The sequence below is a fragment of the Delphinapterus leucas genome, chromosome 1 (assembly GCF_059928025.1).
Source record: "Delphinapterus leucas isolate spDelLeu-1000000601 "Yukka" chromosome 1, BTC_Dleu_Yukka2, whole genome shotgun sequence".
Taxonomy (NCBI): Eukaryota; Metazoa; Chordata; class Mammalia; order Artiodactyla; family Monodontidae; genus Delphinapterus; species Delphinapterus leucas.
In genome coordinates, this window is record NC_143129.1 from 165,279,813 (window position 1) to 165,307,804 (window position 27,992).

Sequence of the window (27,992 nt, forward strand, 5' to 3'; positions counted from 1 at the left end):
CGCGCGGTGGGGGAGTAAGGGTAGGGGGACGCAGAAATATCCTTCGCTATTGCAGACGCACACGCCATTTATCTGGGGCCTCGGGAAAGGGCAGCCAAGAACTGAGCTGCCCGGGTTCTCACTTCTGGGCTGGAAATTCCCGAGCAAAGGGCTCGGTCGCCGCCTTGTCCCATCAGGATCTGGCCTCAGGCCTCACGGCCCGGCCGCGGGAAAAGGCCCTTCGACCTTGAGGGTCACCCCGCGGCCTCGGGCTCTGGCCCAGTCCAGGTGCAGATGGGCGGGCCGTGGCGTGGGTGAAGGACACCCAGGCCAGGTTCTGCCCCCCCCTCCCCGGTCACATGGACGCGCCTTCCGCAGCCAGGAGTGCTGAGCGGAACGAACCACGAGGAGGAGCGGGGGAGGCGCCGAGGGCAGTGGGTCAGCGCCCCGCGGGGCAGGTGGGCGGGCCCCACCGCCCCGAGCCGGCCCGCCAGCCAGTCAGCGGGCGCGGGGGGCGGGCCGGAGGGCGCGCGCGCCGCGCCCCGCAGCGCCCCCTGAGGGGCGGCGGCGGGAGCTGGTTCCGGCTGCGCGCGCAGCGGTGGTGGCGGCGGCGCGATCGGCCGGGCTGTAACCGTCGTCCGTCCGGTAGCGGCTGGAGCGGCAGCGGCGGCCGGGCACGGCGCGAGGCGACGCCACAGGGCAGCGGCGGCAGCGGGGACAGCGGCGGCAGCCGGAGACGCAGCGGCGGCCGCAGCAGCAGCAGCAAGACGGACTCGTGGACACGCGCCGCCGCCGCCGCCGGGCCGGGCCGGGTGTCGCGCGCCGAGGCTGGGGGGGAGCCGTCGCCGCCACCGCTACCGCCGCCGCCGCCGCCGCCGAGGTGACTGAGGAGAGAGGCGCCTCCTCGCTCCCGCCGCCGCCGGACTTCAATGCCCAGTCCCCAGCTCGCCAGCGTGAGTGCGCTGCTCCCGGGCGGCCCCCGCTCTGGCTCCCGGGGCCTCGGGGCAGGGGAGGGCGGGAGGCGCCGCAGCCATTAGTGCAGGCCCGAGACACGTCCCCGGAAGGAGGGCCGGGCCGGGGCCGGGGGCGGGGGGAGCGCCGCCGGGAAGCGTGGAGAGCGAGGGTGGGTGAGCAGGGTGGGGGGATCGCGCGTGTGGGAGGGGGAGGGACTAGTGTTGTGTGCAAGAATGTTGAGTGGGGGGGGCGATGTGCGTGCGTGAGGGCGAGAGTGTGAGTTGGGGACAGGGCTAGTGTGCATGTGGGGGGAGAGAGAGCGTGGGGGGGAGAAAGTGTGGATGGGGGGAGTTGGGGGCAGTCTGTGTGTGTGTGTGTGTGTGTGTGTGTGTGTGTAGAGAAGAGTGAGGGGGGGTGAGAGTGGGGGGCGGTGGGGGGACAGTGTCAGGAGGGTGGGAGGAGAGCGAGTGTGGCTGAGTGTGGGGAGAGTGAGGGGGAGCGTGTGGGAACGAGTGAGTGTGGGGAGTAGGAGTGTGCATGGGAGAGTGGGGTAAATGGGGAGAGTAAGTGGGGGAGAGAGAGTTTCTCGTGCCCGAGGTAGAGTGGTGGGGGGGAGAACCTGAGTGCAGAGTGAGAGAGGTTGGGGAGAAGGTGAACGGCAGATGAGGGAGTGTGGAGGTGTGTGTGCCTGCGACTGTTCAGTCTGTGAGCCGGCTTCCTGGAGGCTCTCCCTGATTGTTCTCTACGGCCATAGTGAACCCGGGTGTCCTGGGTTAGGGAGTTCTTTCCAGGAGCATCTTGTCCCTGGGTCCTTGGGTTCATGTATGAGGAGAGGGTACAGAAGTGTGTTCCAGTGGCACTACCATCTTCTGGCTCTGTGACCCCCCCCCCCATATTTCATGACATAGACATGAATTTCCAAATTTTTCAAGCATGTGATTGGCATCCCACCCTAGTCTGGGGTTCTGAGAGCTAACTAAAACAAATTTGTGTATTGCACAGACTCTTGTAAAGTATTGCTAGTTTTTCAGGTGAGAGGTGTTCTATTGTTAGGTAAATTTAAGAAATGTTTTTTAGGTTTTAGCTCTTTCTTACCCTTCTGGAGAGAAGATTTTTAAGAAGTAGTAATAATGATAATAATAATGGTGTAATATGTTGATGATAAAGAAGAACCATAGGCTAGCTTATTGTTTTCTGGAATTTTTCAAGAAATGTATAAAGTATCTAGCAGTTCTAGCATCATTGTAGGCATTCAGCAAATGCTTGTCTTTATGGAGTCACCAAACTGTAGCCATTGCTGGATTAAATATGGTGGTTACTGGCTCCCTTCCTCTGTATTACAGAGTAGTTTCAGACAGGAAGTGAGTGAAATTATGCCTTATTCAAGGTGCAAAAGGAAATTAAGGCTTCAGAATGACACATTATTTTTTTTAATACATTTACTTATTTATTTTTGGCTGCATTCTTCGTTGCTGCACGCGGGCTTTTCTCTAGTTGCGGAGTGTGGGCTACTCTTTGTTGCGGTGCGCGGGCTTCTCATTGCAGTGGTTTCTCTTGTTGCGGAGCATGGGCTCTAGGTGCGTGGGCTTCAGTAGTTGCAGCACACGGGCTCAGTAGTTGTGGCTTGTGGGCTCTAGAGCGCAGGCTCAGTAGTTGTGGCGCATGGGCTTAGTTGCTCTGAGGCGTGTGGAATCTTCCTAGACCAGGGCTCGAACTTATGGTTCCTGCATTGGGAGGCGGATTCTTAACCACTGCGCCACCAGGGAAGCCTAAAGTAGAGGTTCTTGATGAAGAGTACCTTGATACGGATTTTATACTGTAATGGTGGGAAGTCTCTTAGAAGTTGGGAGTCTTTTCAATACAAGCAAAGAGTAGCGTGGTCCTTTTGGTACTAGACGCGATAGAATTACAAGCAAAAACATTGGTGTGTAATTAGAAGTCAGAAATTATATTTTTCTTACAGTGTCCTTTTCTGCATCACTAGCATGCTCTCTGCTTTCAGAAACAGTAAATAGTATTGATACTGTTTGGTGGGGGACCAGATTAATTAGTATTAAGTTCCTCCTATGTACCAGGTGTTTTTATACTCTCATTCAGTTCTCACAGCTACTATTAAAAGGTGGTAGGTGTCCTCATTTGCATTCATTTGGCACACATTGAGTGGTTTCTATTTGCCAGACGTTAGGGATACAGTGATGAGCCCTCATTGACTTACAGTGATGAGATGAGAAGATATAGAGACTCAAAGAGGTGAAGTAACTTGTCCCAGCTGGATTAAAAACCCAGGTCAGTCTGACTCCAAAGTCTTTGATTTTTCCACTATACCGTCAACTACCCTCGCTAGGTTGTCTCTCTTTGAGGTTTCTCATCCACACAGTGACCTAGCAGCTTGTACAGATGAGAGATGTTGAAGGTAATTCAGAAGACTGAATGGCTGGAGGCAAGGAGATCATTTAGGAGATGCTGACTTGAGGCTCTTTGGGGCCTAAGTTAGGCTAGGCTTTTATGTGGGTGGAGATGCTGCCTTGGAACTCTCTTGGGGCCTTAGGGTGCTTTGAGACAAGAGTCTTATGAGGCACCTGGGATATGTCTGGGAGAGGAAAGTCTGATTAAAGAAACCCAGCAGCCTTTTAAATGTTTTTTTTTTTATTTTGGGGAAAAGAAGAAGAGTGTATTAATGGGGATAAGAGTCAACCAGAAGTTGTCACTTCTTTGTGAAAGTCTTTCTTTTCAGCTTTGTGGGATTTTTACCTCAGGAGATTTTGAAGATCAAGTGAGAAAATATATATGAAAGCACTTTGTTAATTATAAATTGAACTACAGACTCAAAGTATTATTATCACTAAGACTTCTACTAATGCAACAGTTTCTTATATTTAGTAGCTGGAAAAGGCTACTAGCATTTTAGACCACCTATATAAATGAAAAATTTTTTAGAACTGCGGAACCTGGTATATTCTGACTCAGAACAGCAAAAGTCAAACCACTCCCTCCATGAGTCAGGCAAGTGATATTTAATTTGAACGAACCAAATTTATAGGCATAAACCATTTACAACATCATTGAACTTTGGTGGCACTAGGGAAGAGTAAATGTTTGAATGTTTTTGCACGTAGTTTCTTAAAAGTCTGAAAGCCCCATATTTATGTTTTACTTGAAAAGACATTTGTGTGAACAAGGAAAAACATTTATTTTTCTTAAGATGCAACTTTTTATTCACTTTGTCTTTTAAAGATGGCATTTCTATATGAGGTAGTTACAGAACACTTTATGGTTTTGAGACCCGAAGTTGAAATTGAATGGAGATTTATTTTATAGGGTTTGACTGTACTGTTCCTTTTTTGTTGGAATGTCGGATTGGTAATCAGTGAAGCCTCTAGAAAAAGCATTTACAAATAAGATGCAGATGAGCAGTACATAAATTTTTAGCTGTTGCTCTTGGAAGAGTGCAACAAGTTAGAGGGAAGCCTAAGTTCGGTTGATTTCTTCAAATGATATCTCATTAGCTATACTACTTGTAGAAGTTGGTGATCTTTACAAATTTTGAGCAACTGGAAATCAGGACCCATAGTTTTAACATAGAAGACTTAGTTATGTTTATTGAATTAGGGTAGTAGTTAGAGATTTTGAGGTCTTGGAGTACTTATGAAGTCCAACATTATGCTTTAGGATTCAACATTACCGTCTTAAGAATCTTCTGTGTGCTAAATCACGAATCATATCATTTTAAATTCATAATAACCCTGGGAGTGAGTAAGTGGCATTCTTCCAGTTTTACAGATAAGAAAATTGGTTTAGAGATCAGTTGCTGAATCCTAGTTAAAGAGTATCAGTAAATAGATGGCAGTGGATTAAAAAATTTTTTCCCTTTGGGGCTTAAAGTACTTAAGTCTCTAGCCATTTTTTTTCCCCTCCCCAGTTAACTGTAGTCATTTTACAGGGGATTATGTAGGAATTAGTAGATGTTAAAGAAATTGCCTTTTTTTTGCTTGAAATTTAGTTTTTAGTTAGTTTTCTTTTTTTTTTTAAAGGATACCTCAGTTACTTTTTTTGCTCTTTGGGGGATGTTGCTGCTTTGAGATTTTTCTCAAGATACTAGTTGGGTTATATAGAAACTGATGATTATTCTCGAAGTTTGTAAAGCAAGAGTCCTTGATGTTACAGTTTAGATAATTTTGTATCTGGGGTTTGTTAAATGAACAGTGGATGCCACCGATTAAAATTACTTGGGAAATGGTGATTTGAATCTGTTAATCTGGAGTATTAGAAGAGTCTTCTATCCATTTTCAACTTCAGAACTAGTATATATATACAGAGGTGTCTGATAGCTTTCTCTGGTTATCCTTCATTGTACTGACTGAACCACATTCTCTAGCACCTTTGACTTCCTGGCCACTCTGTTGAGACTTGATACCTCACAGGATTGCTTGGTGTAGAGCTCAAGTGGATATTGTATCTGAATCTTTTGCTCCATGGAGTTGTAGGGGTCTAGGCTAAACCAGAAACTGTCACTACTCTGACACCTCCATGAGAGAAGCTGCACAGTACTGCAGGCTCTGTCCACTTTCCACAGTTACCCTGTGGAGTTACTAGGACCCAGATGAGAAAATAACCTTTCTCCTGCACATGTTGAGGTGGTTTTCCCTGATCAATCAGTATAGACTTACAGGGCATAAACTCTGCCAGAAAAATGGCTATGAGGGGTTGACAGATTATACCAGCAGTTTTTATGTGATTTGAATACAAATGTTTTTTGTTTGCCTACACTGATTTCTTACCTGCGGATTCTGTAACACAGCATCCACTCCATTTTAAGTGATCTAGAAACTAAATTTCATCATTTAAATATAAATTTACATTTTACAACATTCTTTTTTAAACTGTAGAGAATTTTTAGATTAAGCTTTTCTGTGACCCTTTCTTTGCTAGTTGAGCCTGTTTTGAAAAAATATTTTGACCATTAGAACCCTCTTTCCTTTTAGAGAATTTAATTCCTTTCATGTATTTTTGGGTTGAAATTTCATTCTTCTCAGAAAATGTTAATTCTTTTGGCATAAAATGCGCACATGATATATTTGCTTTAGCAGATCAGATAAATTACTTTATATTTTTATTTCCGCAGTGGTCAAAAATGTTGGCTCTTAACTAATGTATTGTTTGACAAGAATTCAAATTCATAATCAAGTCTGCCTTCTTCTAGTCTTTTCGTCTTGAGATTTGAGCATAGGTTTTTTGGGTTTTTTTTGCACTCTTTTACTGGAAACATTCACTAGGTTGTACCACCACAGTCTTTGTAGATTGGATTTATATACATATGTTGATATTTACTATTTTTAATAGCAAAACAAATTGGTGTGTTTCCTTCTTTCCATTATTGGTGAAAAGCCTGTCATGAGGGAACAGAGTGACTGGTTAGTACAGAAGGATATGAGTCATCAGCAGGATTTGTCAGCAAATTGAGAAGGATATGATGGAGAAACAATAGATTGTAGTGACATTCTTCATTCTGCATGTGTGGTTACAAACAAGTTTCCTTTTGGTGATTGGTTTAAATTATTAAAATAATTTAGATCTTTCTGGATGAAGAGCACATCAGATTTAAGTCATAGCCTAAACTCTGAATTGTTTTTCTGGTGAGATGAGATATTCATTTGGAGGTCATCACCAAGCAGAATTTAGTTAAACTTGTATCCATTTACTAGGAAAAAGAATTCAGCAATCAGGTAGGTTTTAGTAAGCTGAGAGGCTATTTTTGTGAAGCTTGCTGGTAATTATGGAGCAGCTCAGTAGATCAGAAGATGCCCACCAATATGGCAATACTTGTTTTCTCTCAGTGAGCAAAGAGTTACTACTACTCTACTTTTAAAATTCCTAAGAGCTTTTATTGCATTTGAATTGGTCTAAAATTCTCAGCATGGTCAAGGCCTCCTCAGAGCTATCTAACCGAAGACTTAGCTCCTTTCTCGAGTCATGCTACCATGGCCTGTCTCTATTTCTATCAGTCTTGTCATAAAAATTTTACCTTTCCTCAGAAGTCTTAATTAATCCTACTCCATTCTACTCATGCTTATTTTGTGTCTTCAAAGTATGTAGCATTAATGATGAAATTTTAATGCTCATCATCAAATATTTTTCACCCATATTGATTCTTTTAGGTTCTTGATCCTGGATGGTGATTATATGGTATGCAAAGAGAGCTCCACAAATGCTTGTTTTAAGATTAGATGGGCTGAGTTTTAGTATCATTCAGAGCTGGTATATTGTCTGCATCTCAGGAAGCATTTTGAGGAAGAGGACATGAAAGATTAAATTTTGTATTCTTTTTCCCCCCACTTATTTATTTATTTCTTGCTGTGTTGGGTCTTCGTTTCTGTGCGAGGGCTTTCTCTGGATGCGGCAAGCGGGGGCCAGTCTTCATCGCGGTGTGCAGGCCTCTCACTATGGCGGCCTCTCTTGTTGCGGAGCACAGGCTCCAGACGCGCAGGCTCAGTATTGTGCTCACGGGCCTAGTTGCTCCGCGGCATGTGGGATCTTTCCAGACCAGGGCTCGAACCCGTGTCCCCTGCATTGGCAGGCAGATTCTCAACCACTGCGCCACCAGGGAAGCCCCTAAATTTTGCATTCTTTAAGTGAGAAGAGAAGGAAAGTGAATCCATGTTGAACTAAGCTGGTGACCAAAGAATAATAACCCCTTGACATGGAATTATAGAGGTATTTCACCATTTTTACTTCACATTCATATGTAATGTGAAACAACTGCTTTCACTGTATGGTTTCTAAAGACTTTTGAATGTTGTATTTTATGAGGATAAACATCAAGTCATTATTGGGCAGTTCAGTTAGTGGGTAGACAGTATATTTTAAAAGGCCACCAGCAGCTCCAAATTGAATTATTTGGGTTCTTGTCTGTTTATCTTGTACTAATATTCAGTGCACAGAGAGATGGCTGTGAAGTATAATGTGATTTATAAGAAACAAGTTTAGGAGAGGAAGTGAAGTGTAACTTACTTAGGGAAAACTTGGACCAAAATGCCCTAACAGCAGAAAAATTTCTGGGGCTCAAACAAAAGAATTTATGCTGACAAGATGTAATTTGGAATGTTTTTATTCTGTATCCTGTACATAGAGAGCTTCCTTCCCCTCTTTTGGTGGTAGATACTTGAACAGGACCTTTAAATATGCTCAATATGTTAGACAAAATGGGGAAATGAAAGAGTTAAGCTGACCCATAAACTGCTAAGTTCTGAAACATACATTTTAAATAATGCTAACAATAGCCTGGAAGTTTTTGCTTTGCATGCTGCTCCTGTGCTGTAGGTTATTTTGAAAGGTGATTCAAATAACCTTTTCCCAAGTATCTATTTTGCAACCTCAGGGAACTTGCAGCTGTTACAGTCATTCTAACTGTCCTGATATAGCTCAGAAAACATTTCAAAGTGGTTTTGACAGGGTGAATTCGGGTGTCCTTTTGGATTTTTACTACTGAGTTTGCTTTATTACAATTGAAATTCAGAATCTCAAATACATTTCTTTATTAATGAAATAATTCAGTGGTTCTTGAGTTAGTGTATGTATAGTGATGTTGGAAACTAAAATGATTGAGACTTAAATTGTTCTCCAGGAAAATTATTTATCCTTTTGAGATTAAAGAAAGAAGGATGGAGGGAAAGAAGAAAACAAATATTAGGATTTAATTTTATGGGAATGCAGCTGAATTTGAGATAGTTCTCTATAGTATGAACGAGGTTACCACAGTTTTTTAGGAAAAGAAGGTGCTTAAACCTTATAATAAAGAGGCTTGGGAGTCTTGAAAGGTACATAAACTGAAGTCTTTAAACAAAAAGCACGTGGAGAGGGTAGTCCTGATGATACCTTTCCTTGGAAATGGAAATATGAATGAATAGAATCAATTTAATAGAGCTATTTAACTTAATTTTTAAAAGATTCACTGAAAACAATAATATAATGTTCCATACTAGAATGGTGTTAGGATTTTTAATGTTTTTACTGGTATTGAAATAATTTTTTAGAAAAAGTGAAAATTAGCCATAGTGCTGTTATCTTCATTTAAATTTTGTTTCTGAAAGGAAAAATAACATTTGGACAAAGAGTTTCAGCTGGAGAGTTGCTAATCTTTAGAGGAACAATGGAGTACAAAATTGAAAAGTAAATATTTTGAAGTGTGGCGTGAAAATATTTAATGCAATTTTTGTCTTACAGTTATTTGTAGAGGTAGGAATTACCAGAAAATGACAACTACTTCTAATTGCCAGGGTACATACAAATTTGAAAACCACTCCCTTTTCATTTGAGTGGGAACAGAGCCCACGGGACTTCAGAAAATAACTGTCACTGTTCTCAGAAGCAGGTGTGATCTGTTGGTTAATTGCTTTCCTTTCCTTTCTGAGTGGCAGGCCATGTATGTCCTGCTGGTTCTGAAGTGTTCAGATATTTTCCCACTATCAAGGTCATGCTTTCTTTTTATAGAACTGATTATTGATTTGTGTACTGGAACTTGATTCTCAAGTTCCCTCCTTAAATGAGGAAGTAGAAAAGTGGGAATAACCAAGGGAGTAACTCTGAAACTTTTTTTTAGCAGTAAGAAGCGTGTTGCTATTTTTAGCTTGTTTACAGATATTTTGGATCATAATTTCTGTAGAATTTAATGATACCTCTTTCCTTATCAATTCCCCAGGACTGTAGTCAGTAGGGGACGAGAACTAACATTAATCTGAATGGTCTAAGTTCAAGGAGCCAGATGTATTCACTTTTAGTTTGATAAATGCAACAATAGAGAGGATGAACAAAGATACGTAGTACAGAGAGTAGAGCTCTTATTTCTGCAGGGCTCTGATGAGTTGGGAGTAGGTATGAAAGTAAAAATTTCCAATTTGAGATCAGTTAACCAGGAGATGAGGTTTTTTTTTTTTTAATTGAAATTTGGTGCAATATGTTAGTTTCAGGTGTACAACATAGTGATTAGGCATTTAAGTACATTGTGAAATGATCATGTCTGTAAGTCTAGTAACCATCTGTCACCGTAAAAACTTATTACAATATTATCAACTATATACCTTATGCTGTATATTACATCCCTATGACTTATTTTATAACGGGAAGTTTGTACCTTTCAATCCCCTTCACCTGCTTCGCCCAGTCCCCCACCCAGAAGATGAATGGCTTTTTGTTTTTTTAAAACCAAATTTATTTATTTATTTATTTATGGCTGCCTTGGGTCTTTGTTGCTGCCTGTCGATTTTCTCTAGTTGTGGCGAGCAGAGGGTACTCTTCGTTGTGGTGCGGGGGCTTCTCATTGCGGTGGCTTCTCGTTGCGGAGCAGGGGCTCTAGGCGCGCGGGCTTCAGCAGTTGTGGCACATTGGCTCAGTAGTTGTGGCTCACGGGCTCTAGAGCGCAGGCTCAGTAGTTGTGGTGCACGGGCTTAGTTGCTCCGTGGCATGTGGGATCTTCCCGGCTTGAACCCGTGTCCCCTGCATTGGCAGGCGGACTCTTTTTTTTCTTTTCTTTTTTTAAAAAATAAATTTATTTATTTATTTATTTTTGGCTGTGTTGGGTCTTCGTTTCTGTGCGAGGGCTTTCTCTAGTTGTGGCAAGCGGGGGCCAGTCTTCATCGCGGTGCGCGGGCCTCTGACTATCGCGGCCTCTCTTGTTGAGGAGCACAGGCTCCAGACGCGCAGGCTCAGTAGTTGTGGCTCACGGGCCTAGTTGCTCTGTGGCATGTGGGATCTTCCCAGACCAGGGCTCGAACCCATGTCCCCAGCATTAGCAGGCAGATTCTCAACCACTGCGCCACCAGGGAAGCCCCAGCAGGCGGACTCTTAACCACTGTGCCACCAGAGAATCCCCAGAAGATGAGTGTTTAATTAGCAATGTTGCGTTTTCTTTAGTTTACAAGTCTTAATCTCAAATGGTCAAAATGCAGTAGATACAGTAGTACTTTAAAGAGGAATTTCCTTGCTTTTCTTTCTTGATGGTTGTGAAGATTTTATGGTCTGTTGTCTGAATAGTCTGTGAATATTCGGTCAGCCTTCTGTGAGTTATTAACAGTTACTCAGGGCCTTGACTTTTTTTTCCCCACAGACCCCATATCCAGTCTGTGGACAAATCTTTTTGGGTTCCACCTCAAGGTACATCTTGAAACTGATTCATATCCTCTCTACTGCTACTGCTTTGGCCCAAGCTACCATTATCTGTCTCCTAGATTATAGCATCAAGTTCCTACCGGATCTCCCTGCTTCCACCCTTACTACTCATAATCTGTCTCCATATAGCATCTAGAGCGATCCTTTTAAACATTGGTTGTCACTCTTGCTTGAAACCTCTTATTTTTCTCTGAGTAAAAGCCAAATACTTCTGTTGGCCTGTAAGCCTCTCTTTTTATTTCTCTGACCCTATTCATTCCCTTGCCTTATCTGCTCCAGTAGCACTGGCCCCCTTGCTGTTCCTAGAACACTCCAAGCATGGCCCCACCTCATAACCTTTGCAAGAGCTAATCCCTCTGCCTAGAATGCTTCCTCAAATATCTATTTGGCTCAAAACCCCAGGACTAGGATAAAAGGTCACTTTTTTCATTGAGGCGTTTCCTGCTAGCCTTATTTAAAAGTGGAATCCCCTCTCCCTTCTGACACTGCAGATTCCCCTGCTTTGCATTTTTCTCCATAGCAGTGGCATGTTTTATTTGTCTTTTTCTGCCTGCTAAAATATAAGGTCCATTCTGACAGGAATTTTTGTTTGTTTACTGCTCTTGCTGCCCATATAAGAATATATGGTACATATTATGTATCCAATAAATATTTGCATTTATACATTCTTAACTGGCCAAATTGCAGTGTCTAGTCCTTCATGAGAATGAATTCTTTACTGTTGACAGATTATTCATACTTAAGGGAAATGCAGGTGTCTTCAATGAGGTGAAATTAATTTGTTTTAGGAAAAAATTGTTGCAAGGTGTTAGTCTTGTATACCATATTATACTTTCATGTTGTCTGCTTGTAGAAACCACGCTGACTCAAATTTGCATGACTTCCTGTAGAATTTCTGGCAAGAAAAGTAAACAGTAAATGTATACTTACTTGTCCCTCAGACCTTTGCTTTTAGATTTTATTTTCTAAGATCTAGAGTTCTTTTGTACATTTACTTATAATGTACTGTTTTTAATTTGGTGAATACTGGCATAACCTATCAAATTAGAGGGTTTTTGCATCATCACTTTAATTTGTAAATAGAAGTGGTTTCAGTGGAAAGCTTGTTGTGAGTGGCTTGACAGGATTTTTAAAAGGATGCCCAGTAAGTGTGGGTTACATTAAATGGGGCTGATTTTGTAAAGTTCGTTCATGCCCTTGAATTCTCTGTATTTATATTTGAACTTAGAATTACAGTTGCCAAAGCAGGATCTGAATTTTACTCCATAATTTAGTATCTTTAACAAAGAAGAAAGCTGTCTTTCTGGAAATGTGTAGGTACAGGCTTGCCAGGGACAGAAGGACTAGCCCTTTTGAGGCTCTTTGTAATCCAGTGGTTATAGCACTGTTAAGGATGTAATTAAATTGTAAATCATTGTAGGTTCTTTATCACCCTAGAATTAAAAATTAAAGGGACTTCTCTTTCTGTCCAGTGGTTAAGACTCTGCATTTCCAATGCCAGGGGTGTGGGTTCGACCCCTGGTCGGGGGACTAAGATCCTGCATGCCACATGGTGCAGCCAAAAAAAAAAAAAAAGATTAAAAAAAATTAAAGAAATTAAGGTGATAAGTGTACGTGGGAAAAAAACAGTAACTGTTTAGAAGGTATATATTGTAAATCATGCTCCTGGCCTGAGTGAAAACATACTAAGTACTCACAAATATTTCTATATATACTGTTTATATTATCATGTACCTTGCTTTTTTCACTTATTAGTATCTCTTAGCCATCTTCCCATATCAGTTTATATAGGTGTTTTATTCTTTTTAACCTCTCCATGGTTTTCCATTTTAACATTGTGCCATGATTAAGTGATGGGTATTGTATTATTCCATGCATTTTGGCTTTTGGTTCTCATCTAGGTAGATGTTAGCAGTAGAGCACTGACAGTGGATATTTAAACTTGTAACATACCCCTCTTCAGAGTTTTAAGTAGTCTCTGTTGTGTTATTGACTTAGTCTTACTGGCAGTGCACTGTCTTAGCTTGGTAGACCTCTGCTTGCTTGTTCTTTTTCCAGCCCCCTTTCTTTATTCTTCTTTATCTTTTCCTCTTCCCTCTTTAATTTAAAAGGATTTCTCTGTCACAGACCATCGTTTTCTAATTCTTCAGTGAAGTCATATTCTTTTGTTAAAAATGGAAATGTTGCCTAGGAAATGGAAATTCCCAAATTCAACATTTTAAAAGTTAGATTCTATAAAAGATAAAGGGTGGAGAGAATATTTGGATGCGTATTTGAATTTGATCACTGTTATGTGTCAAGTAAACCAGCCTCTTCCATCATCTGGTAAATTAAAGTAAAAATCAATTTTTACTTAAGTAGGTAGAGCAGAATCAATGCCAGAGAGAAAACTTCAGAAAAAGTTTTCCAGTAAGGTATACAGGTGCTGAGTTTATGCTAAAATGTATGGCTCTGTAACTGTTGAGTACTTTCCAGCTGTGGTAGGTTGTTTATGATTTTTTTTTACAGACTGTTTGCTTTGCATTCTTATGGGTGTCACAGAAAAGAACATTAGTTTATCTGAATTGACAGGTGCAAGAACATTTAACTGTTAATGTGTAGTTGAACTCCTGGGGGAGGGGGAAGGAACAGAAGCTTGCTTTTATCATGCATCTGTTAACACTGATAGAACATAGTGTTTCATTTGGCAGAAATTCCTTTGCTGGAGATCTCAGTATGGTATTAAGAATTGAAAATCTGGGAATTCCCTGGTGGTCCAGTGGTTAGGACTCTGTGCTTTCACTGCCGGGGTCTGTGTTCGATCCGTGGTCAGGGAACTAAGATACTGTAAGCTGTGCAGCCAAAAAAGAAAAAAGGAATTGAAAATTTATAATAAGTTATCCTTATCCCTGGGAGTGGTCCTTCCAAATTGAGCTTGGAGGAATAAGATGGGATAAAGGTTCTGTTTTCTGAGAAGACAAACACTGATGACTGGGTAGAAAACTTAATGCTAGAGCTGTAACCTTTTAAGCCTGGCTGTCACTACAATGCTGGTCTTTCAGTGCCTTTCTCAGCTGACACACATATTAGCTGCCATAACAGCATTAAACCGAAGGGATTCAAACAGGTTAGAATTTCCTTGTGTTTTGCTCTGCATTGCACGCAAACCGTTGTTCTTTGAGTAGTTATTTTAATAGTCTTTTCTTCCCTTATTATAAGGTCACAGAGTTGCAAATGAACATCCAACCAAATATTTGAAGAAAAGTTACACTGTCATGAATAAGATTATGACTTGAAAAATATGTGGATACCTCCATTAGTCAAAATTGGAGGGAAAATAAGACCTGGGTTCTTGTCCTTGATCTGCTGCTAATTAGCAGTGTGGTCTTAAGTCTTTGTAATCTCTCTGGATCCCAAACAGCATCTTTTTTTTTTAAAGGTCAGTGTATTTGATCTCTTAAGTTTCTGCCAGCTTTAAAATTCCTTGACTGTACAAGGAGTACTCTGTGAAATGTGTGATCTAAAGTGGCTGCGTTTTAGGGTTACAGTTAGAATTATGAGTTAGATTATGAGTTAGGAAGAGTGATGGTGTGTATTATGTTTTTGTTAGTTTGAATGTAGAAGTTTTGTGTGTTTACTGTAGTGGATAACTCATTATGCTGAGGTATTGAAGTTCTTACAATGCCATTTTGAATTTCTTGTGTCTGTCTCATATTTTAGGAATGTTTTAGTTTTGAGCTTGTGTCTATGGTAATATAATCAGAAGTATATAATTTACAAAATAAAATGCCATTAAGAATATCATAAAAAGAAGACTTGAAGATAGAAGATTAGGCTTGAAAGTTTGAGGCTTAGGTTTGTTCTTACCTCTTTCAGTTTCTTCCTGCAGGTGCCTCTGTAGTCATTATCTTTCATTTGTCTGGTTACAGTCATCTTTTTTAGAGTTCTAAATAAGCATTTATTGGTGGCTTAGGGAAGAGGCAAGTAGAAGAACTTAGACCTCGTCCCTATTTCCAGAGGAACTTATGATTATGTTGACACTCTGACTGAGCCAGCTATACAGATTACTGTGTTTCAAAAATTCTGCCACTTCTCTTCTTGCCTTGTTTTGGTAGGAATTAATATTTGGGCAGGAGACTGCTGTGTGAATCATTAACCTTTGGATGCTTTTGTACTCTTGAGGTAGTGATGTGAGAAATAATAAAAAGATAAATTGGACTAGAAATGAGAGAATGGGATTTATATATTAGCTGAGTCAGCTGGAATTGTGGTACCTTGGGAAAAAATACAGAACTTTTCAGAAGAGTCTGAATTTGGGCCTAGCTAATTCATTCACCTTAGACAAGTCACTTTTCTGATCCTCTTTCCTCATTCATCATAGGTAGTTAAAAACTACTTAGAGTTGTGAGGAAAAGAAGATAACTGGTATCATATGAACTTTATGAACTGATATCATAAATGGGGCCAATGCATATATTTTGGATTGAAAGAATTAAATCCTCAAAGTGGAATTTTGGTAAACAGCCTTCATTTACAGATATAATTTTAACCAAAGATAGTTAACATCAAAGCAGAAAAATAAGGAGATCATTTGATGTGAACTTTATAAAAGAGTCCATGAAGTTTTAAGTATCTTTTAATCATTTAAAAATGATTTTAAATGATTTTAAAAATTCATTTTAAAATGACTTGAGTTAGAAATAATCTTATTAGTATAGAACTTTATTGAGCCTCGTTTTGAAAAAAGGAAGACATATTTAACTTTTTTTTTGGCTGCACCATGCGGCATGTGGGATCTTAATTTCCTTACCAGGGATCAAACCTGCACCCCCGGCAGTGGGAGCACGGTGTCTTTTATTTATTTTTTTTAGTATTTATTTTATTTTATTTATTTATTGGGTTGCGCTGGGTCTTAGTTGTGGCAGGCAGTCTCCTTCGTTGTGGCACATGGGCTCCTTCGTTGTGGCAGGCAGGCTCCTTAGTTGCGGCATGCTTGTGGGATCTAGTTCCCTGACCAGGGATGGAACCCAGGCCCCCTGCATTGAGAGCTCGGAGTCTTAACCACTGGATAGCCAGGGAAGTCCCAAGACATACTTAACTTAAATCTCTGACTTTTAAAACTCTTGGTATGTACTTCTGTCCTATTCTTGGTAGATGGCAGTAGTTTAGAAGTGGCGCCATTTCAGATGTCTTTGGGCTCATAAAGAATGTATTCTTGACTTTTGGGCATTGTATTTGCTGTCACCTCCAGTTCATTTTCTTTATGATTGTCTCCTCCAGGTTTTTCGTTGGAATATACGTTGCACATTTATGGCGATTCTGAGCGTGAGGGCAGACTTCTGCCAGGCTCAGCACAGCGTTTCCGCTGACAAGTGAGCTTGGAGGTTCTATGTGCCATAATTAACATTGCCTTGAAGACTCTGGACACCGAGACTGGCCTCAGAAATAGTTGGCTTTTTTTTTTTTTTTTTTTTTTATTGCAAGCATATATCTTTTAATGACTCCAGTAAAATTAAGCATCAAGTAAACAAAAGTGAAAAGCGACCTACTCTTTTAACTTGTCTCACTAGTGCCTAAATGTAGTAAAGGCTGCTTAAGTTTCGTATGTAGTTGGATTTTTTTGGAGTCCGAAGGTATCCATCAGCAGACATTGAGGCCGAAATTGAATTTGGATTCAAGTGGATTCTAAATACTTCTGCTTATCTTGAAGGGAGAAGCTTCTTAAAGAATAAACAAGTTGAATAGAGAAAACACTGATCGATAATAGGCATTTTAGTGGTCTTTTTAATGTTTTCTGCTGTGAAACATTTCAAGATATATTGATTTTTTTTTTTCATTTTCCCCATCACACTCACACACGCACGCTCACACTTTTTATTTGCCATAATGAACCGTCCAGCCCCTGTGGAGATCTCCTATGAGAACATGCGTTTTCTGATAACCCACAACCCTACCAATGCTACCCTCAACAAGTTCACAGAGGTAAGATTGTAGCATGGTCTACTTTTTGGATTGATTTATAGGTAAAATTCTGTTAAAAATTAACACCACTGTAAAGAAATCTTATACCACAAAGCCATTTATTTCTGTGATTGGAGTATGGATGATATGGATCCTGTGGATCTTACCAGTCTTTGTTTGAATTGAGTTGAATTAGTTAAAACAGATTTTTAAAAGAACATTTATGGAATTTGAGGAGATCTTAGAGATTGTCTAGTACTGTGTTTTTTCCTTTGAACATTATTAGCAGTTCTTTTGTTACAGTTTCAATAATAAAGCTAATTAACATTTATTGAATACTTAGTATGTACCCAGCATTACAATAAGCAGTTTTATGCATTATATCATTTACTCCTCACAATAACCCTATGAGGTATAAGTACCATTATTTCCCTTACAGATGAGGAAACTGAGGTTCAGAGTGGTTTAGTAATTTGCCTGAAGGCACACAGTATGTGGTAGAACTATCTCTGACACTAAAACCCATTTCTTCCTAAAATGCCCTAACCACTTTTGATGAAAAGCTACCCTAGAACTACTTAGCAGTAGGAACCACATTATTCAAGGGTCCAGAAATTTAGGGGAAGGAAAGGTATTATAGGTAGCATTTTTATGTCAGATCCTGCATTTTTTCTATTGGTAGTAGTAGAGAAACATTTTGTACTTTATTCAACAGACATTTGAATGTAAGCTTTTTAATCATTCTCAGATTGTTCAGTCTCAATGATTTCTGTTGATGTATTTGTGGAGTAGACTTAGAGAGCTAGATGAACTCCTAGGGATTCTAAATCTACCTCTCTCACTTTACAAATGGCAAAACTGAGTTCAGAAGAGGTTTTGACTTGCTGAAGGTCACAAATATTTACCATAAAAAATTTCTACTGGAAACTTGCAATGAACAGCTACTGTGGAGTTCATTTTAATGGGATTTTATTTGTATTTTGAAATTTTTAAAAATTTCTGACTCATTATATAACATTAACAACTTTCCTGAGTCTGTTTTATGAGAAGGCGTTTCTGTGAATAATAAAGTCCTTTAGCAATTAAAATAACTTTTCTCTTTAGATAACCAGATGATAGACACTTCTTGTAGGATATCACTGTTCTGCTTATTTATATTTTTAATTCTCTGAGCTTCTTAACTTTGTGTACACAGTGTACAAGTTAATTCCAGGCCGGTATGCCCTCAGGTTGTTCAGTCACCTTTAAGCCTGGCTGAATTACATGATACTATTTTCAGCCTGTGGATTCCTTGGTCATAGACTCCTGCAGCTATAAAAAGATGTCGGTGGCCTCTTGAAGTTAGTTAGTGACTGGATTAGGCATTACTGTAGGAAAACTTCTAAAGGAGCAAGACTTCTGGCTGTAATTGTGTGTTACTTGACTTTGTAATATAATACCACTATTTAATCTTAATTTCAGAATTGCTTTTGTTTCTTTAAATTATAAAAAGCAATATGTACTTAGTACATAAAAATGAGAAGTTACAGATAAGCAAAAGACAATTTAAAAATACTGTTAATACCTGGTGTCTAGATGTTTTTTTCTGTATTTATGTATATATTTATAAATATACATATAGATAGGATCACACTGTGTATTTTAGAAAAATTTCCCCCAACCTCCTTAGTATTATTTTTATAGCTGTCATAGTATTCTGTATGGATGTGCTATACTTTTTTAACCATTCACCTGTTTTTGGACCATTAATGTTTCTGTCTTTATACCATCCCAAACAACCTGTGCTAAACATGCTGGTACCTAAATCTTTGTGTATATCTTTAATTATTTCTTTAGTATAAATTCCCAGAAGTAGAATTTCTAGGTCAAAGTGTGTGTGTGTTTTTAAAGTTTTTGCATTAATGCTACCAAATTGCCCCTTACAAAGGTGGGCCTTATTGATGCTTCCACTTTGAATGCAAGAATGTCTATTGTATATGTTGTTACAACGAGAATGATTTTGATCTTTGTCTGAGAATGAGGTCTCGTTTCAGTTTATAAGAGTATATTTTTAAAGCTTTCATTGCAGATTCTAAAAACAAGTTTCCTTATATTTGTTTTTCTTTAAAGGAACTTAAGAAGTATGGAGTGACAACTTTGGTTCGAGTTTGTGATGCTACATATGATAAAGCACCAGTTGAAAAAGAAGGAATCCACGTTCTAGTGAGTGTGTAGTGTTTTAATTTTTCACTACAAACAAGTTGTACCTTTCAAACACAGATATTTTTAAAACTTGGCACTCATAGTTTGCTTTTTAAACTTACAGGAGATACAGTAATCATAGCAATCTGTTAAAATTCCTTTGGATTGGCAGTTTTGTTCATTTATGCCCTTGAAGTCTATAGATGCAGAGTATTTTCAAGAAAAAAGGCAAAATTTAGTGCACACTTATTTCAAGAAAATGGAAATTTCATTTTTTTTCTCTAGGAAATTAATGTGATATTTAGCTTTTGTTTCTATACTGGTTTGAATCTAACTGAAAGTAGTTTCCATCAGACATTCTTTTTTTTTTTTTTTGCGGTACGTGGGCCTCTCACTGTTGTGGCCTCTCTTGTTGTGGAGCACAGGCTCCGGACGTGCAGGCTTAGCAGCCATGGCTCACGGGCCCAGCCGCTCCGTGGCATGTGGGATCTTCCCAGACTGGGGCACGAACCCGTGTCCCCTGCATTGGCAGGCGGACTCTCAACCACTGCGCCACCAGGGAAGCCCCTATGTGCCTATTTTTTATTGAGAGTTAGTTCTGTAGTCTTTACTGCATTGGTTAGTAGTTGAGAAGGCAGTTGATGCAAAGAAAATAAATGTCCTGTTGGTAAGGCAGTTGTCTCACATCTGATACATAAAGTTTCCTCACTTACACATTGGTGAAAACACAAAAATCAAATAGCCAAACATTATGTTTTTTAAAATGTATTTTAATAGTATGGCATGGTAATAATACTTTGCTTGCATTCCTATTTCTAAATGACTTTAAGGTCCCCTGGCTGGAAATCACTGGGGATAAGTATAAACATGTATAAAATATAGCCCTGTGTTTAAAAAATAAAAACAGAATTTTAAGTTCTGAAATTAAACCAAATACAAGTTCCTTTTCCTGTATTGTATGTTCTTTAGAGAGTAGATGAGAAATCAGTTTGTCTTGACAGTTGGCAGGGTGAGAAAATGAACTGCAGATTGACCGTAGTCTGTTTGAATCAGTAATGTTGGTAAACACCTTTATGAACTAGAAATGAACTAAAGAACTTGAAGTAGTTTGTAGAAGATAATGGTAGATCTGGGATTTATTCCAGGCCTTTAAATCTAGGCTTTTGTTTTGTTTTAAAGAGCTGTGATCAGATAAAATTAAAGGTCTAACTAAAGCTGGAAAAAAACCAAGGATATTTAGAATTAAGCTTGGAATTTCTTTTTTTTTCCTAGGCAGAATTTTTAAAAAAATTTTTTAAATAAACTTTATTTTTTAGAGCAATTTTAGGTTCACAGCACAACTGAACAGAAGGTACAGAGATTTCCCATATATGCCCTGACCCTACCCATGCATAGCTTCCCCCATAATCAACATCCCCCGCCAGAGTGGTACACTTGTTACAACTGATGAACCTACACTGATACATCATCATCACCCAAAGTCTATAATTTACATTAGAGTTTGCTCTTGTATATTCTAGGGGTTTTGACTAATACATAATGACATGTATCCAGCACTATAGTATCATACAGTTGTTTCATGACCCTAGAAATCTTCTGTGCTCCACCTGTTCATCCCTCCCTTCTCCCTAATGCCTAGGCAGAAATTTTAGTTTAAGTTGGATTGCTAATTTACTTTTGCTAGGTGAAGAGGGTTTGGAACACCTTATAAGAGGATATTCCCAAAGTGAGACCTTTCAACCCTTTGACCAATGTTCTTGTAAATCAGAAGCACATTGGAAAAGACTAACGGTGGTTTCAGCCATGTCAGTTTGAAGTTCAGATGCTTCTAAATTACTGCTTTAGTGATTTTTTTGGATAGAAACTGCTTGTATGAGTAAGTAAAGCATGTTTCATATTATTGTTTCTTAACTAGATGCATTTTAGGGAGTCTTAGAGGAAGTAAGCTCTTGACTAAGGTACTTACTAGTTTTACTGCTATTTACAGTTAAACTCTGTAGTGACATTTATAATGAAATGACATTTATAATGATAACATTGACAGCCCTTTAATTATGGGGCGTAGTTGACAAACATAATGTGCTGTCATGGCTAATGGGCTCCATGAAGTGTTCTAGTGGTGCCAGTAATGAGTGCACAATCAATTCAGTGCTCTGTCACTTTTCCCTTTTTCCTTCTCTAATATTTTAAAGTCTCCTTATCCAGTCTCATTAGAATAGTATTGTTAAAAAAAAAAATTCCCAGTGTCTTTGCATTTCTGTCCTTGAAGTTAGATGGGACAGAGGGTATGATGCAATATGTGAATGTCCCTTCCCCCCTTTCTTCAAAATGACTTGTGTCGGTTTCTCAGGACCTTGTGCGAGGTAACAAGAAAGATAAATCCCTGCCTGTATTGTGAATGCACATGGGGTTGGTCTTAATTGAAAAACAACCCAAATCAATGAATATAAAAAGAGAAGGGAATACTTGAGAAAATGGTTTTCATTTCCTCAGGATCATATCATGTGGCACTATACTTGTAAAATGGGGTGTGTATAATTTAGGCCGAGCTTTAAAAATATTTGCTGCTTGACTTTAAAAAAAATACATATGTAAGCACAAAGATGGTAGTATGTTTCTATTATGATCTGTTGGAAATTACTTATCAGAGTCTTTAAAGAAAAGACATCATAACTTAGAGCTATTTGGGGATAATCCTCAAAAATATTTATATTCGTAGAGACCAATGAGATACCAGTTGGTATACTTTGCCAAAATGGACTTCTAAATCTTATTGACAGGTGGTGTGTCCTCTGTTACTTTGTCTTGGTTTTAATTTTAGTTTTCTCTATTATGTCTAATTACTGTTCTATTCAGATAAAATATTTGAAGAATGCTAACCTCTTATCACTCTTGTGATAAGAGATATTTCCAAAGAAAAAGTTTGATGCTTATGATGCTAGTTATGTATGCGTCATTGAGAAGGCTAAGTTGGCACACTTGAATTTTGATCTTGGATCATTTTTCAGAAGTGATCAGAATTGTGTGGTTAAGAATAGGTACATGGGGCTTCCCTGGTGGTACAGTGGTTGAGAATCTGCCTGCCAGTGCAGGGGACACAGATTCGAGCCCTGGTCTGGGAAGATCCCACATGCCGTGGAGCAACTAAGCCCGTGTGCCACAACTACTGAGCCTGCGCACCACAGCTACTTAAGCCCGTGAGCCTAGAGCCCATGCACTGCAACGGGAGAGGCCACGGCAACGAGAAGCCCACGCACCGCAACTTGCCGCAACTAGAGAGAGCCCGCGCGCAGCAACAAAGACCCAATGCAGCAATAAATACATACATACATACATACATACATACATTTATTAAAAAAAAATCGGTACATGTAGAACAGTTAGTGCAATTAGGCCTGCCCTGTGTATGCAGCTGTTGTGCATTAGGATGTTAATTCTGGAGAAAATATCAATTTAATGTAAAAGACCTTTTTCTCCCAGGATTGGCCTTTTGACGATGGAGCGCCACCCCCTAATCAGATAGTTGACGATTGGCTAAACCTACTAAAAACCAAATTTCGTGAAGAGCCAGGTTGCTGTGTTGCAGTGCATTGTGTTGCAGGACTGGGAAGGTAAGTTCTTCCCCTTTTGTCTGTGAATTCATTATCAAAAATTTCACTTTGATAGAAACTGCATTTATTACGCTAAATATTAAGTTGCCTGAAAGGAAAGGAAATGAGAGCAAAAGCTGGTGTAATGATTTCTCAGAATAACTTTTTATGTTTCATTGTCTGAGTCTGGGTTTAGTGGGTGGTGGTTCATAAGTTGTTTTGGAACTAGTTTAATGTAATTATCTTTGAGCCAAAAATACAGTCTTAATTCAGTTTCTCCATTTCCAGTAATCAAAGTTTTAGGTGTTTGAAATGGGCAACAAAGTTAAAATAATTTTAGATTTGAAGAATCTGTACATGATTAATTTTAGATTGAGATGAATGGAAGTTAATAGATGAAGAGCAGATGGTTGAACCTTAAATTCTTGAAAGGAAATGTATGGAGAATGAAAGTTGACTTTGATTTTAAAATCTTTTTCCTTGAGCACTGCATGGAATGGTGTTGCAACACTCATCAACAGTAGATTAAATGTCAATTTATAATGTGCACTTTGACTCCAAACATTAATGCAAGCTGCTGTTGCCTCAAGGTGGTGGTGACTCAGGCTGTTACCTCTGCTCAACCCTTTCGTTCGCTATTTTCCTTTTTTGCAGTTTAGTGTTGTACAGTTCTTCTTCAGGGTCAGACGTCTCTAGTCCTTATCCTAATTTGGGGCAGTTTTTTAAACTAATAGCTATCCTAGTTAGGTAGTCAGTCCAAAGTTAGTGCCTTATAATGGGCTTATTAAAAACATCATTTCCTTTGTTATATTAATATATATATAGAAAGCAATTCCTAATTACGAATTCTCTGCCACTCTCCTAGCTCATGGAAAGGATTTTGTTGAGGAAGTCTAGCACCTCTTTAGTATTTGATGAAGAGATGATATTAAAATTGATTTGTAACAAAAATTCTGAGACACTCAAGATAATCCATTTGGTCATTTACTATGATAATGGTTAAAGATCAGTGGATTTTTGGTGACATAAAATGATGTGAAAATTTGAGATATAATGTGATGATGATTTAAAGAGTAAAGATCTCGTAATAAAGGTTTAGAATTTTGTACTTTACTAAAAATAGAAAATACCATAGAAGCTGTAATGATTTAGATATTTTTACTATGTAGAAAAATATCAGATATTTTAATGTACAGGAACAATGAAAGCTCAAGCTTTACATAATTTTGGTAATAAGTAATCCTGGGTTTTAAAAAATTCTTTAATTCCAAAGACCTGTGGTTATTTACAAATGAGTTTATCTCTGCAGGGCACCTGTGCTGGTCGCACTTGCTTTGATTGAATGTGGAATGAAGTACGAAGATGCAGTTCAGTTTATAAGACAGTGAGTATGAAGTTTTATGTTCAGAAACACATAAAGCAGGACTTCCCTGGTGGTCCAGTGGCTAAGACTCTGAGCTCCCAATGCAGGGGGCCCGGGTTTGATCCCTGGTCAGGGAACTAGATCCCACATTGCCATAACTAAGAGTTCTCATGCCTCAACTAAAGATCCTGCATGCCTCAGCAAAGATCCTGCGTGCCACAACTAAGACCCGGCACAGCCAAATAAATAGAATAACTAATTAATTTTAAAAAAACACACAAAGCAAAATCATACAAGAGAAAGAAATTATTAAAAGTACCCATTCATAGTACAGGGTAATTTGCTGTCTTTGGCTTAAAATATTATTTGAAGATATCAAAAATGGCAAGTGATAAAGAGACTCACAATAACACTACTGGCTCCCAGATTTAAAGATTTTCTAATTTAGGTGGCAAATTTGGGCATTGTAGAATATGTCCAGTATATGACTTGAACATCTAGGAGTCTTTAAAATGAATAGCTAGGTAGCTGAGTCTCAGTGATGTGGTGCCCCTTTTAATGGCTGTCCAAAATGCCTTCCAAATGTAACTCTGTGACAAAGTGGAAAGGAAGAAACTATAGAGGAGCAGTTAATCACCTAGGATTCTTAAGTGACCTGTTCAGTCACAGAATCAGGATGGTAGTGCCCAGACAGAATCTTGACAGCAGTCTGGAATAACAGGCCATGCTGTTTTTTTGTCCAGAATTTTTTGGCAATTATTGTCTTGCCCTTTCCCTTTCTAACCTTTTCTTAAAAAAAAACAAAAAAGAGAGAGAAAGAAATAAAAAATTGACTTTGTGACAAAGGGCATGAAATGTATGGTAGCTCTAGGAAGATAACATGTTTCAAGGAATGCCATCTGTGTCTGCTGCTTCATATAAATACTTCCTCATTTATCCTAAATACTTGCTGCCCTTTCTAATATGAAGAATATATTAATTGGGAAGAGTATAGTCAGATGTCTCTGGATTAACCATTCTGATCTTTATTAAACGATTAATAGACTCTAATGAGAGTTAGCAAAGAAAATTTGTCTATTTCTTCTTTTAGGAAGGCACACAGAAAGTTCATGTTTCAGTTCAGCCCTTTCACTTAAGAAGTGATGTTGTATGGGAAATATGCTGGTTTTCAGCTGTGTAGAGTTAGAAAGGCCATAGGCCATAAATACACTTTTCAGTGAATCAAGCAGCTCTTTTTTTACATGATAAAGTGTGCCATTCTTGTATTTTCAGAAAAAGAAGGGGAGCATTCAATTCCAAACAGCTGCTTTACCTGGAGAAATACCGACCTAAGATGCGATTACGCTTCAGAGATACCAATGGGCATTGCTGCGTTCAGTAGAAAGAAATGTATACGAAGGCTGACTTGATCGTGGCATTTAGAGGGAACTCTTGGTACCTGGAAATGTGAATCTGGAATCTTAACTGTGTCATCAAAGTAGTGATGGATTCAGTACTCCTCAACCACTCTCCTAATGATTGGAAAAAAACAAACAAAAAAGAATATATCCCTCTATAACGTGAATAAAATGTTTAAGAAAAGAAAAAGAGAAAGAAAAAAAAGGATTAATTTAGTGAAGGATGATTTTGCTCCTAGTGTTGGAGTTTGAATTTCTGCCAGGATTGAATTATTTCAAAATCTCCTGTCTTTTTAAACTTTCTCAAAATAGGTCTCTAAGGAAAACCAGCAGAACATTAGCCTCTGCAGAACCATCTGTTTGGGGAGCACACTCTTCCATTATGCTTGGCACATAGATTTCCCTTTTGTGGATTTCTTTCTTTCTTGGGGGCGGGGGGGTGGGGAGGCACGGTGTATTTTTCCCTTCTTCTCACTTTCTTCTGTCCCTCTTTTTTCCCCTGATACAAGTTGTAGGTGAAATAGGAGAAGCCCATGTTGCTGTAGATGTGCGTGCAGTCTGGCAGCCTTAAGCCCACCTGGGCACTTTTAGGGAAAAAAAACAAAACAAAAAAACACCAAAAAAAAGAAAAAACAAAAAAAGGCAGTGGCGTATATAGTATATGATCCAGGTGTTTTTTAGTCTTTACTGATGATGGGGTATTCATGTTAGTTTCTTTTCTTGAAAACCCTATTCAACATTAGGCAAAGTAGGCAGGAGCCTTTTTTGTTTTGATAAATTTGTGGGGAAATGGCATTTTAAGAGGAGTCTCTCAAAGAACTTAGCTGAGAGTCGAATTCATCTCTTTTCCAACCAATGAAGCTAAGTGGATGTCCCAGAGATTGTTGTTTTCGGAAGGGGAGTACTCCAGGCCGTCACTAAAGATATGTCCAGGCAGAGCATTAGCACACTTTCTACACCTTGTAGAATTGTGGGCTGTAGCATTACTCTGATTTTCTGTCTAATGATGTCAGAGAATGCTGTTAGTGTAAAGTTTTTATTTTAGGACTTATTTGTACTCTGAATTTTCAGGAACAGTCAAAGGAGTAGCAGCAAAGATACAATATTTTAGACTTGAGAAATGCCTGTAATGGGTATTTCCCAAACTGCCCCCTATATGTACAGTTCAGTTTAACCACTGATTGCCTTGTTATTTTCTTACTAGGTTCTTTGTGAGATTAAAAAAAATTTTTTTTGCTGGTTCAAAACCAACAATGCCTAGTGAGTATGTGTCCACAGGCCATAATAGGGTAGAAGAGAGACATAGAGCAGCTCATTGTGTAGCAAAGGGACTGTGTGGCTAGTGCAGTGGTGTAGTATCATTTCTGCAGATTCTTTGCTGGGTTCAATGTACTGATCTAGAAAAGCTGTTTTGCTGCTCCTTTGCAGTTGTGACCAGGCTGCATTGACAAAGCAAGTTGGAGGATACCATCAGGGGCTCTTGCACTCTCCAGCTGAATATTACATAATTAATAGTGCTCTGCTTCTAAGGATTTGAATAAAGTCTTATGGTCATCTTGTCCTGTTGGAATTTGCTGTGCAGAGCCATAAACTTCCCATTTTGTTAGGATCAGCTAGGCCAGTAGGAATGGACCAGGACCTTGTTTCACACTGATGATACCTCAGATGTTGGCTGGCTATGTGAACTGCCTATTTCCTATGCCGAGTTGTTTTGATTTTTAAATAAATAAAAATCTGTAGATTCTCTTCTCCCCCATCCCAGAAAACAAAACGAAATAATGCTTTTTGAAATTGTTTCTAGGATTTTAAAGTGAAAAATGATGGTACTATCCAAAATTCTTTATTTCAGAACCTGACAGTAGATTCCTTTAACATAGGCTCAAGATCAAAACAGCATACCCTCTAAGCTCAGATAGACAGTTGACTCCAAGGGTTTTGATCAATACCAGAACAAACCTTTTTCCTTTGACATGCTCTGAGTTTTGTTGTTTGGAGGGAGGGAAGGAGGGAGGGGGAGAGAGAGAGAAAGGGAGAGTGAGCGTGTGAGAGTGTGTGTGTGTGTGTGTGTGTGTGTGTGTGAGAGAGAGAGAGAGAGAGAGCGCGAGAGAGCAGTATCCACCAGTAACAGTGCCTGCCTGAGTTAGGAAAATTACATTCCTGGTTCTGTATGAGGAGAAGGGTATATAAAGCAACATGAAACATTAGCCCTCATTTTGTTTTAAATTACAGACTAATGTTAATTGTTCTCAGAACTGGATTTTCTTCAAAATTAAACATTTTTTTTCTTTTGGATTTAATGAAGTATTGCTAGCTGAAGCCAGTTTGACATGGTGAGGGAGATGTCAGACTGATGAAAGGTGTGCAGCCTGATTTAAAACCAAACCCTGAGCCCTTTTAAAGAACAATAAAACATATTTTACATGCTCT

The 27,992-nt window shown here is 39.3% G+C and overlaps 1 protein-coding gene across 3 annotated transcripts; it reads left to right on the forward strand.

The window, feature by feature from the left end:
• On the forward strand, positions 1–27,991 carry PTP4A2 (protein tyrosine phosphatase 4A2). 3 transcript variants are annotated; one of them, XM_022575071.2, is made up of 6 exons: positions 576–932; positions 16,354–17,055; positions 19,144–19,236; positions 22,696–22,826; positions 24,115–24,189; positions 25,441–27,991. In XM_022575071.2, exons 2-6 carry the CDS (start codon positions 16,960–16,962, stop codon positions 25,547–25,549), a joined length of 504 nt encoding a protein of 167 aa, XP_022430779.1. In that variant the 5' UTR covers positions 576–932; positions 16,354–16,959; the 3' UTR covers positions 25,550–27,991. The 3 variants fall into 3 exon arrangements, with proteins under 3 accessions (XP_089753243.1, XP_089753239.1, XP_022430779.1); XM_089897117.1 differs by lacking the exons at positions 19,144–19,236; positions 22,696–22,826; positions 24,115–24,189; positions 25,441–27,991 and adding an exon at positions 11,033–11,079 and having other exon boundaries at positions 1–932; positions 16,354–16,918; XM_089897113.1 differs by lacking the exons at positions 19,144–19,236; positions 22,696–22,826; positions 24,115–24,189; positions 25,441–27,991 and having other exon boundaries at positions 15–932; positions 16,354–16,918.
• The last annotated feature ends 1 nt before the right edge of the window (position 27,992 follows it).